At 33.0% G+C, this 12,967-nt stretch overlaps 1 protein-coding gene across 1 annotated transcript; it reads left to right on the plus strand.

Annotated features, from left to right (window-relative positions):
• The first annotated feature begins 366 nt into the window (after positions 1–366).
• etfb (electron transfer flavoprotein subunit beta) lies at positions 367–8,952 on the plus strand. Its single transcript, XM_073847424.1, has 7 exons — positions 367–420; positions 3,089–3,247; positions 4,194–4,352; positions 4,436–4,498; positions 4,727–4,885; positions 6,403–6,615; positions 8,460–8,952. Exons 1-6 carry the CDS (start codon positions 367–369, stop codon positions 6,571–6,573), a joined length of 765 nt encoding a protein of 254 aa, XP_073703525.1. The 3' UTR covers positions 6,574–6,615; positions 8,460–8,952.
• Positions 8,953–12,967: the final 4,015 nt, after the last annotated feature.

Below are 12,967 nucleotides of genomic sequence, written 5' to 3' on the forward strand. Positions count from 1 at the left end.
ACGTTACGATTATATTCGGTTGATTCGACGTCTCAGAAACTTCATTTCTCTCATCACCTGTTAAAATTAAACTTAATTTAATTGTAATTAGCTCTAGATATGTTGTCAGCCCTGGGTTTAGTCACAACAGCCACAGGACCTTTAACCTACTTATAAAGGAACGAATTTTAAGCCCGTTTCTGTCAGAGCACTGTAGCCCAAGAGCTAGAGTACTGATTGGCCACTGCTCGGTTTTTGATTGACAGCTCGCTCATCTAAGCAATTCTATTGGCTCACAGAACGGGCGTGCTTTAAAGCCCGCCCTAATCGGTGTTACTCCGAAACCGCTCCGGTGATCTGACAGAGGCAGACCGAGGAAGAGTCACGATGAGCGGCCGAGTTCTGGTCGGAGTTAAGCGGGTCATTGACTATGCTGTCAAGGTATATAACTGATAATCTTTCAGTTAACACATAGAAATGTTTTTAATTGTGAATAAACACGGAGTTGCATTATTTTAGATAGTAAAGAGCTGACTTTAGGCCAGCTGTTCTGCTGAATGAGGTTAGGCATGCAAGTTAAACATGGTTGTTTGATGAAGGTCAGTGTTGTTATTAATGTTGTTTTAATTCAAAAATATCAAAACTCTTTACAGTTCTGGCCTTGCAGTCTTAATAATAAGCTGTATTCTACTTCACCTGTGCAGTTGTGGTTTTATAAACATGCATATGAATGTGAGTCGTTCTGCAGTTGTGTAACATAATGCATTTGATAATGTCAAACGAAATTTAAAGCGATCTTTTAAAGATATAGCAGGATTTTCTTCACATTTTCACATTTATATTTATATAAGTTTACATTAGTAATATTCCTTGTGGGTCAACATTAATGAACATTTTAAATGTAATTGCATATGAGCATTTTGGTAACACTTTACAATAAGGTTCATTAGTTAAACATTAGTTAATGTATTGACTAACATGAACTAACCATGATCAATACATTTGTTACTGTATTTACTAATCTTTATTAACATTAGTTAACGGAAATACAGTTGTTCATGTTAGTTCACACTGCATTAACTAATGTTAACAAAATTGTAATAATGTATTAGTAAATGTTGAAATTAACATTAACACAGATTAATAAATGCTGTATAAGTGTAGTTCATTATTAGTTCATGTTAACTAATGTGCTTAACTAATGTTAACTAATGAACCTTATTGTAAAGTGTTATCAGCATTTTATATGGGCATGAATGCATTTTCAGAATTATATTTATTATTTGAGAAAATTGCATGCTGACATCTGTCAGATGTATTAAAATTATGGCAAGCAGGAACAGCACTTACAAATGTCATGGTTGAGACAGTACATTTATATTGTTTTTTAAAGTCTTTTCTGCTTACCAAGCCTGCATTTCTTTTATCCAAAGGACAGCAAAAGTTTAAATGTATTTATAAAATGTAAAATGTATTTACTCTTACTTTATTTAAATTAAATACTTAATTTAAAATAACTGTTTTCTATTTAAATATATTTTAAAATGTAATTTATTCCTGTGATTTCAAATCTGAATTTTTAGCATCATTACTTCAGTCATGTGATTCTTCAGAAATCATTGTAATATTCTGATTTGCTGCTCCAAAAATATTTTTTTATTATCATTATGTTGAAAACAGCTGAGTAGAATTTTTTTCAGGTTTCTTTGATGATCAGAAAAACAGCATTTATCTAAAATAGAAATCTTTTGTAACATTATAAATGTATTTATCATCACAAAAGCTTTGTATTTAATATAAATACTGATCTTACTAATTATCAAAGAATTGTCAAAAAAACAAAAAACAGTGAAATTTTATAATATTTTTACTATTTTAAAAAAATTCTAAAAAAGCTTTTGAATGATATAGTGTATAATGTTACAAAAGCGCTTTATTTCAGATATATATTCATATGCTATTTATCAAAGATTAATTTAAAAATAAAAAATAAAACAGTTTTAAATGCTGATAATATTAATAAAAAATGTTTATTAAACAGCAAATCACCATATTAGAATGATTTCTAAAGGATCATGAAGACTGGAGCTGATACTGAAAATGTAACTTTGATCACAGGAATCAATTACAGTTTAAAATATATTCAAATAGAAAGCAGTTCTTTTAAATTGTAAAAACATTTCAATATTTTTGTTTTTGCTGTACTTTGGTTAAAACAAATGCAGGCCTGGTGAGCAGAAGAGACATTAAAAATCTTACTGTTCAAAAACTTACGACTGGTAATGAATATTAAAAACTTTATAAGTGCAGATCTTTAACCTTATTTATCATTATTTGACCAAACTGCCTTTATGTAACTTAAAAAACTGAAGTAAAAAAGCTTATATAACTAAAATAAATGTAAATATTAATTATAACGTCATATACGTTTAAAGCATTTTATTTTCTATGAGATTGAATTGCACTGCGTTTTATCATCTAAAATGAATGAATTTGATCTGAATATTTACTTATCGGTTTGATCTTTAATCTTTGGTTTGCTGCTCTGCTGTTTTGGCCGGTTACAGTGTTGTAATGTATTGATTTTCTGGTCATATTGATCAGGCTGGCGATCAATACAATGTCAAATATCCCAAATCTGTCTTTAAGATCTTTTAAATCAGGTCTTACCAGATTCCAGTGAGCTGGATATGTTTATTGCACTTGTGCTTTTGTGATTTGAGGTCCTGAAACCTCTGATCTGGTTCAGTTAGGATCCAGAAAGTAACCTTTATGCATATTGATCGGTGAGTATGCTGAGCTCTTGAGTTACAGACAGATCAGTCTTTGTTGTCTGCATGCCATGGGTTTTGAAATGGCCTTCGTGGTATCATAATCAGCCTGTGTCCTCTATGCCACCCTTGGCATAGTATGTGCACAGGTCATCTGAGGTTAAACATGTCGCCTCTTACTTAAATACGAGAGGCTGTGAATGTTTTGGACAACCTTCAGTTCAGCCTAGTGAAAGTCACAGCCCAGTCCTAACAATACATGTACAGCTGAAGATATTCATTGAAGTAAAAGGTTAGCAAAGAATGCATTTTCAGCACTGTGTCTCTATCCACTTCAGATCCGAGTCAAGCCTGACCACACAGGAGTGGTTACAGATGGCGTCAAGCATTCGATGAACCCCTTCTGTGAGATCGCAGTGGAGGAGGCCGTCAAACTCAAGGAGAAGAAGCTTATTAAGGAGGTTGTTGCCGTCAGCTGTGGTCCTCAGCAGGTTCAGGTAAGACATACTTAAGTTTGCTGATGCTTCTGTTAAACTGCTTGCTGTTTTCAGAAAAATCCTTCAGGTCCCACAGATTCTTTGGTTTTTCAGCATTTTTGTGTATTTGAACCCTTTCCAACAATGACTGTATGATTTTGAGATCCATCTTTTTCACACTGAGGACAACTGAGGGACTCGCATGCAACTATTACAGAGGGTTAAAACACTCACTGATGCTTCAGAAGGAAACACAATGCATTAAGCGTCTGGGGTGAAAACTTTTGGAATTTGAGGATCAGGGTAAATTTAACTTGTTTTGTCTTCTGGGGAAGATGTAAGTATCTTCTGTCTAAGGACAGTACTAAATGGAAAAAAAAAGATATTTAGGCAAAATAAGAAAAATGCACAAATCTGTATTCGGTTCAAAAGTTTTATGCATAGTTTTTCCTCCTGGAGCATCAGTGAGCATTTGAACCTTCTGTAATAGTTGCAACAAGTCCCTCAGTTGTCTTCAGTGTGAAAAGATGGATCTCAAAAGCAGACAGTTATTGTTGGAAAGGGTTAAAACACACAAAAATGCTGAAAAAACCAAAGAATTTCATTTTTTCTGAAGAACAGCTGGCAGTTTGACTGTTTAGGACAAAAAAACAAAAAAAACACAGCTGTGGATCATTCAGGTAACAACACAATATTAAGAATCAAGTGTATGTAAACTTTAGAACAGGGTCATTTTATAAATTATTTTCTCTTGTGGACCATATGTAAACCTCTTTAATGTGAAATGTCTTATTCAGGCCAGTACTAAATAAACAACACCATGCATTTTGTATAATTCCCACTTATTTCTGTCAAATAATTAACATTTTGCAGATTCTGCAAGGTGTGTGTAAACCTTTGACTTCAACTGTGTAATAAATCACAAATAATCATTAATGTCATCCTTACATTAACATCTATATTGTAGGAGACGATCCGGACGGCTCTGGCTATGGGTGCGGACCGCGGCATACATGTGGAAGTGTCCGGAAAAGACTACGAGACGCTTGGTCCCCTGCAGGTCTCAAAGATTTTGGCTGCTCTCGCTAAAAAAGAGCAAGCTGATCTGATCATTCTGGGTAAACAGGTAGCTGATGGTTCATCATATTAACAAATTACTCAGTATTCATCAATGGGTTTCATGATATCACGGTACTGTTTCTCATCTAGGCCATAGATGATGACTGCAATCAAACTGGACAGATGACAGCAGCGTTGCTGGACTGGCCGCAGGTCAGTCATCATCTTCCCATCATTATATTGAGTGACATTTGATAATAAAAGCATTGCTGTTACTGTGGATTTTAACAGTCTAGCATTTCTTGCATGGGCAGATGTTGTCAAAACTGAGTCTAAACTGATGTTTTCTCTACCTGTTATGTCACTACTTTTTCTGGACTGAGTTAGAGATAGTGACTTCCAAATTTTTATTAATGGATTATTAATTTTTGATTTCTTTAGGGAACCTTTGCATCTGAGGTGACCTTAGATGCAGACAAGATAAAGGTGGTGAGAGAAGTTGATGGAGGTTTGGAGACCATTATGATCAAATTGCCAGCCGTGTTGACCGCTGACCTCCGTCTCAACACTCCTAGATACGCCACACTGCCCAACATCATGGTACAATAATGCTGCAACACTGCAAATCCGCAGGCAATACAGTACATTTTTTGCACTAGTGGCTCCAAGTTCATGAGTTTGATTTCCATAGAATGCCTGAAGTGATCAAATGCATAGCTTTAATACAGTATGAGTTGCTTTAGATGAAAAAAACAAGTCAAACGCAGGTATAAAAATATATACAGTACAGACCAAAAGTTTGGTCTGTACTTTATATTTTTCTGTTTATTAAAGTTTTTACTCTACATTTGTGCAGTTTTCAGTGGGTTAGTGATATTTTTTAAATATATATAAATTAATAAATATTTTTTAAATGGGTTTTTCTACAAAAACTGCTTTTTTATGTAAAATTCACTTTATAAAAGACCCATATTTCTAACTTTAATTCATGGGGATAACATGGATAATTTAGTGTAAGATTTTTGCCCATCTTTTGGAAAATCCAGTTTTAAAAGTAAAAAAAAAAACTTTTACCAGTAGGTGGCTGCAGAGCTCCACTATTTGCTATTTGACCACATGAAAGATATTTTTCACAAGTTTTTTCAGTTGAATTCATATCTACAGTACAGACCAAAAGTTTGTAAAAAATTTAGTTTTTTTCTTAATGTTTTCAAAAGACATCTCTTATGCTCACTAAGGTTGCATTTATTTGATTGAAATTACGGTAAAAATAGCAATATTGTAGAATATTATTGCCATTCAAAATGGCTGTTTTCTAATTGAATATATAGTAAAATATAATTTATTTCTGTGATGCAAAGCTGAATTTTCAGCATCATTACTCTTCATTGTTACATGATCCTTAAGAAATCATATACAGATTTGCTGCTCAAAAAAACATTTCTTATAATTATCAATAACAGTTTTTGCTTCATATTTTTGTGGAAACTGAAACACTACTATTCAAACGTTTGCTGTAAGACTTTTTCTCTTAAATAAATTATTTTATTTAGCAAGGATACATTAAAGCGATCAAACGTGGCAGTAAAGACATTTATAATGTTACAAAAAATTCTATTTTAAATAAATGCTGTTGAACATTCCTGTAAACATCATCCGGGTTTCCAAAAAAAATATTAAGCAACTGTTTTCTACAGTGGTAGTAATAATAATAAGAACCAACATTAATAAATGACTACCAATAAAAATGGAAATTGAGCTTAATCAGCATATTAGAATGACTTCTGAAGAATCATGTAATGATGCTGAAATCTCAGATTTGCATCACGTGAATAAACTGCATTTGGAAGTGAAATAATATTTTAAAATATTACTGATTTTGCTGTATTTTTGATCTAAGAACCGATGAATGTTCAATACATTAGAAAAAGTAATTATTCAAACCTTTCACTGCAAGTTGAGTTTAATGAATTTTTTTTATGTTCTAATAAAAAACTACAATTGATGTCCTATGAAATAAAGTGCGTCTAGCATAAGTGGACAGAGGAGAACAAAGCATGCTTCAAAGCTGCAGAATAAGGCATGTTTAAGCATTAATATTTTTTGTGCCTTCATAGAAAGCAAAGAAAAAGAAGATTGCAAATCTGAAGCCTGCAGATCTGGGAGTGGATATTAGCTCACGGTTGGAGGTGCTGAAGGTGGATGAACCTCCTCAGAGACTAGCTGGAGTCAAAGTGGAGACAGTCGATGATCTAGTGGGAAAACTGAAAGAGGCTGGAAGAATATAGAGGATGCAGATGCAGGAGGAGCAGTGCAGACTCACACTGAAGGTAAGAATATCATGATTGTTAAATGCATCTTGTTTCTCTAATTATTAATTAATCATTTAACTGATACATGCACTGCTGCTCAAATTAGGGATCATTTTCATGTTTTTTAAAAGAGACTTTTCTGCTCATCAAGGCTGCATTTGTTTGATTAAAAATACAGAAAGTGTAATAGTGTGAAATGATAATGCAATTTAAAATGGTGGTTTTCTATTTTAATATACTTTAAAATATAATCATTTCCTGTGATGCAAATCTGAATTTTCAGCATCATTACTCCAGTCTTCAGTGTCACATGATCCTTCAGAAATCATTCTAATATAATGATGTATAATTAGTGTTGGGAACAGTTTTGTTGTTTAATATGTGATACTTTTTTCAAGATTCTTTGATAAAATGATTAAAAAAGAGCATTTATTTAAAATAGAAAACTTTTGTAACACTTAACACCTCAAAGTTTGGGGTCACCACATTTTTTTCTCTCTCTTTGAAAGAAATTAATTCTTTTATTCAACAAGGATGTGTTAAATTTACAAAAAGTGATAGTAAAGACTTATGTTGTTAGAAAAGATTTCTATTTATTTGTTTATATTAAGCAGCACATCTGTTTGCAACATTGATAATAAAAGTAATAAATCAGTATATTAGAATGATTTCTGAAGGATCATGTGACACTGAAGACTGGAGTAATGGCTGATGAAAATTAGCTTTGCATCACAGAAAAAGTATATTTTAAAGTATATTGAAATTAAAAAAAACGTATTTTGAATTGCAATAATATATTTCATAATATTACTTTTTATTGTTTATTTTTGATCAAATAAATAGAACTTTGATGAGCATCAGATACTTTTTTTTTTTTTTTAACATTAAAGTGTTTATACTGTATAATTTGAAAAAAAAAATCATTATTTTGGGAAAAACTAAAGTTTTATTCATATTTTGATGTTTTGATTTATTGATATTTTAAACTTGGCTATATTATATGTGACCCTGGACCACAAAACCAGTCATAAGGTTAAATTTGACAAAACTGAGATGTATACATCATATGGAAACAATAAATAAGCTTTCTATTGATGTATGGTTTGTTAGGATAGGACAATATTTGGCTGAGATACATCTATTTGAAAATCTGGAATCTGAGGGTGCAAAAAAATCAAAATACTGAGAAAATCACCTTTAAAGTTGTCCAAATTAAGTTCTAAACAATGCATATTACTAATCAAAAATTACATTGATATATTTATAGTAGGACTTTTACAAAAAATCTTCATGGAACATGATCTTTACTTAATTTCCTAATGATTTTTAGCATAAAAGAAAAATCAATAAATTTGACCCATACAATGTATTTTTGGCTATTGCTACAAATATACCCCAGCGACTTAAGACTGGTTTTGTGGTCCAGGGTCACATAAATTTTGTCAGACACCTTCAACATTTCTCATATTATCACAGTTTATTCAATATAGTTTAGAAAATGGTAATAAAATCTTGATAATGTCATAACTTTGAAATAAAGGTATGTAACAAAACATAGTTGGGTCAAAGTGTCAAATCAAATTTTTAGTCTCGAATGTTTATAAATTTAACTGGTGGTTTTAAAATTTGACTTTGTTTTTCTATCCTCAATTACATAAATGAAGGTGTCCTGCTCCCACTAGCAAAAAATATCAAAAATTATATCTGATGTCTGAATAAATTTTGCTTTGAATGTATATTTAATAAGTTATAGATTAGGTAATTTTTTGTTGTTGTTGCAAATCAGCAGTATTTTTTTATTTATTTAAGATGCAGGGCTGTGTAATTAAAATATTTTTCTGTCTCGTTTTTTTTTTTCCTAGGTCTTTTATCACTGGTGCTGGAGTGAAATTCAGTACCAAACCAGTAAAGTCTGGTTTGGCCCATCACAAATCCAGACCAGACCCATGTAGATCATGTAGTGCCTGCTCCTGTGTGTTTTGTGACTCTGTTATCTTCATTATGGATGCTGAGAGACACTGATCCATCAACACCCATCCGTTCCAACAAAGCCTCATCAGTTTTTCAGTGCATTTACATCAATTTTGTAGGGAACACTTTTGAATGCACTAATAAGCCATTACGTTTGTTTCAGTGACACGTTCACTCAAAATCAGAACTGAACAGACCTTTTCTGTGATTCCTGTCATTTATTAATGTAGTTTAGTTTAATATTGTTTAAAGTTTTAACAGGACAGTGTCTCTCAGCATAACGAGAGAGTAAATCACTTACCACAAGCGCCTCTGAATGCGTCCTGATTGTAAAATATCATTCGATGACAATAAAGAGTTGTCTTTTTCATATGCATATCATAATTTATTGTAAGCCTCATTCATTTTTTAAAACAGATTTTATGATTTATACAATGGCTTTGTATTGATTTTTTTTTTATTCTTAAATGAGTAGTTCACGTTCAGAACAAACATTTGCAGATAATTTACTTACCCCCTTGTCATTCAAAATGTTCATGTCTTTCTTTTTTCAGTCAATAAGAAATTGTGTTTCCATAAGGAAAACATTTCAGGATTTCTTTCCATATAATGAACTTCAATGGTGCCCCCATGTATGAACTTCCAAAATACAGTTTGAATGCAGCTTCAAAGGGCTCTAAACGATCCCAGCTGAGGAGGAAGGGTCTTATCTAGTGAAACGATCGGTCATTTTTTTAAACAAACTGACAGTTCATATACTTTTTATCCTCAAACGCTTGTCTATGTCTGCGTGAACTGTTTTTTTTTTTTTTTTCTGGTTCAAGACAGGGTATGTTGAAAAACTGAAAAAAGTGAACCTGTAAGGAAGATCAAACACCCTTTACAAAAAAGGTGAAACTGCAATTTAGGGTGATTTTTGAAGTTGAAGAAGAAAACGAGAGAGGAGTTTTTCGACATACCCTAACTGTATTGACCTGGATCACAAAGACTACGCATGCACATTGCAGAGACAAGACTAGACGAGCATTTGAGGTTAAAAAGTATATAAATTGCCAATTTGTTTAGAAAATGACAGATTGTTTCATTAGACTGGAACATCTTGGATGAAAAGGGGGTAAGTACATTATCTGTACATTTTTGTTCTGGAAGTGAACTACTCCTTTAATGTTTGTTTTTCCACTCTTAAAGGAGTAATTCACTTCCAGAACAAAAATATGCAGATTACATACTTGCCCTCTTGTCATCCAAGATGTTCATGACTTTCTTTCTTTAGTGGTACAGAAATTGTTTTTTGAGGAAAACATTTCAGGATTTCTCTATAAAGTGGACTTCTATGGTGCCCTGAGTTTGAACTTCCAAAATGCAGTTTAAATGCAGCTTCAAGGGGCTCCAAATGATCCCAGCCGAGGAATAAGGGTCTTATCTAGTGAAACTATCGGGTGTTTTTAAAAAAAAAAGTACAATGTGTATACTCTTTAACCTCAGACGCTCATCTTGCCCTAGCTCTGCATAAACTGTATTCCGGTTCAAGACAGTTAGGGTATATCAAAAAATCCTCGAACTCCAAATGTTCTTTCTCGTCCTAAATCACTGTTTTACCTTTTTTTTTTTGTTAAGGGCGTTTGACCTTCTTTGCATGTTCACTTTGTAAACATTGGGTTGGTACTTCTGCAGCGATGTAGGATGATTTTGAAATTGAAGGAGAAAAAGAGATGGGAGTTTTTTGACATACCCTTAACTGTCTTAAACCAGAATACACAGAGTTAAAGCAGAGCTAGACAAGATGAGCGTTTGAGTTAAAAAGTATATAAATTGTCAATTTGTTTAGAAAATGACTGATCGTTTCGCTAGATAAGACCCTTATTCCTCGGCTGGGATCGTTTAGAGCCATTTGAAGCTGCTTTTAAACTGCATTTTGAAAGTTCAAACTCGGGGGCACCATTGAAGTCCACTATATGGAGATAATTCCTGAGATGTTTTCCTCAAGAAACATAATTTCTTTACGACTGAAGAAAAGTCATGAACATCTTGGATGACAAAGGGGTGAGTTTTTGTTTTGGAAGTGAACTAATCCTTTAATGTTTGTTTTTCCACTCTTAAAGGAGTAGTTCACTTCCAGAACAAAACTTTACAGATGACATACTCATCCCCTTGTCATCCAAGGTTCATGACTTTCTTTCTTCAGTTGTAAAGAAATTATGTTTTTTGAGGAAAACATTTCAGGATTTCTCTCCATATAGTGGACATCTATGGTGCCCCCGAGTTTAAACTTCCAAAATGCAGCTTAAAAGTGCTTTAAACAATCCCAAGGAAGAAGGGTATTATCTAGTGAAACTATTGGCCGTTTTCTAAAAAAATTTACAATATAGATATTTTTTAACCACAGCACTTGTCTTGCCTAGCTCTGCATGAACTGTAATCTGGTTCAAGACAGTTAGGGTATGTCAAAAAAACTCCCATCTCATTTTCTCCTCCTACTTCAAAATGACCCTACATCGCTGTTTTACCTTTTTTTGTAAAGGGTGTTTGATCTTTTTTGCATGTTCTCTTTGTAAACACTGGGTTGATACTTCTGCAGCGATGTAGGACTATTTTGAAATTAGAGGAGAAAATGAGATGGGAGTTTTTTGACATACCCTGTCTTAAACCAGAATTCACAGAGTTAACTCAAGACGAGCGTTTGAGGTCAATTTGTTTAGAAAATGACTGATTGTTTCACTAGATAAGACCCTTATTCCTCAGCTGGGATCATTTAGAGCCATTTGAAGCTGCTTTTAAACTGCATTTTGGAAGTTCAAACTCAGGGGGGGTTTTCCTCAAGAAACATAATTTCCTTACGACTGAAGAAAGAAAGACATGGACATCTTAAATGACAAGTGTGTGAGTACAATATCTGTACTTTTTTGTTCTGGAAGTGAAAAGCTGCAGTGTTAATGTTAAAGCTTTGAGCTTGTCTAACCTGTTGTGTAAAAACATGATTTGAAAACACACAGAGATGTCCTGTGCCACCCTTCTGGTTTACTGATAAACAAAGGCAGTGCTGGGAACCATGTGGGCTCTGCTGAATGAAGACTTCAGGTAATCTCACAGTGGGTCTCTTCTCTTCTTTATCTCTCATCTCGCTCCTCTCTCAGTGTCTGGTTACTCTTCAAAAGCATTCTGAAGACAGTTTATATAATCTGCCAGCACTGAATGAGGAGAACTGGATTTAATAATGGTCGAATAATAGCTAGGATTGATCGGAAAATCACCATACTGTGTATAAAAACATTTTAATCTCTTTAAAATATTGCAGTTGAGTGTTAACGCTATTATTTAGGCATAGTTAATCAAAAAATAGGCTAATGTTATTTTCTCAAAACTTGGCAGCCGTTTTAGACTTTTTTAGTAGACTACTAAATTATGCACTCACCGTAAAAATGAATGCCATGCAGGTTTGAAACAGTAAACTATTGCAAATATGGGAGTTTACTATTCCTTTAAAATAGGACGCGAAGCCCCGCCCACTTCTGTTTCCACAAGGTTTTCTTCTTGAAGTGCAATGCAACTCAAACTTCTTTTACACGCGTGAAAGCAGCCAGCATTTCTATTTCTGATCATACAAAATAAGAAAAGAGGTTTAAATATGTTACTGAGTGATCTGATGGGACGTTTTGTTCAGGTAAAGCTCACCTGTACGGAGGATGTCTGGGACATCTCAACATTTCTCAGCGATGTTGAGTGATTTCACACCTGTTCATCAGAGGAATATGACTTCATGGTCAAAATTAAAACTCTGACAGACTTACAGGATTAGTTTGAGTTTGTCGACATGCAGACGCTTTTTAGTTTGTTTTGTGTTCTTTTGTTCTTCATCACAGGTGAGTAAAATCAAATCCCATTATAAATGTTTATAAATATATATCGTTTAACATCAAATTATTATTGATTTTATAGCATATTACAGACTTTAACATAACCCAGACTAAGTAAAAATTTAATTTATTATTATTAATATCAGTGCTGTTACCTCAGACTCATTTATTTGCATTTTAAAATTACATGTGAAACGTGATTTTTTTTTAAGGATCCTTATGAAATGCGTGGTTTGGTATGATAATTATGTCAGTTTTTCAATAGTTTTTGTCTTAAAAAGCAAATTAATAATGAAACTGGTCAGAAATATTACTAGTGCCTTCTATAACACCACAGCCAAAACATGCAAGTCAACGATTTATTAAATTAAATTTACAATAAGGTCTCATTTGTTAACATTAGTTAAGGCATTAACTAACATAATCTAACAATGGATAATATATCATTACAGCGTTTATTAACCTTTGCTAATATTATTTAAAAAACACATTCATATTCATGTTAGTTCACAGTGCATTAGCTAATGTGATTTTAAAAATGCATT

Source organism: Garra rufa, chromosome 9, assembly GCF_049309525.1.
Source record: "Garra rufa chromosome 9, GarRuf1.0, whole genome shotgun sequence".
Classification (NCBI taxonomy): Eukaryota; Metazoa; Chordata; class Actinopteri; order Cypriniformes; family Cyprinidae; genus Garra; species Garra rufa.

Excerpts from the sequence above, each read along its gene's own strand:
- etfb (XM_073847424.1), top strand. The coding sequence starts at position 367 with ATGAGCGGCCGAGTTCTGGTCGGAGTTAAGCGGGTCATTGACTATGCT. Across the intron at positions 421-3,088 it reads TCATTGACTATGCTGTCAAG|ATCCGAGTCAAGCCTGACCA; the intron begins GTATATAACTGA and ends TATCCACTTCAG. Across the intron at positions 4,886-6,402 it reads CCACACTGCCCAACATCATG|AAAGCAAAGAAAAAGAAGAT; the intron begins GTACAATAATGC and ends GTGCCTTCATAG.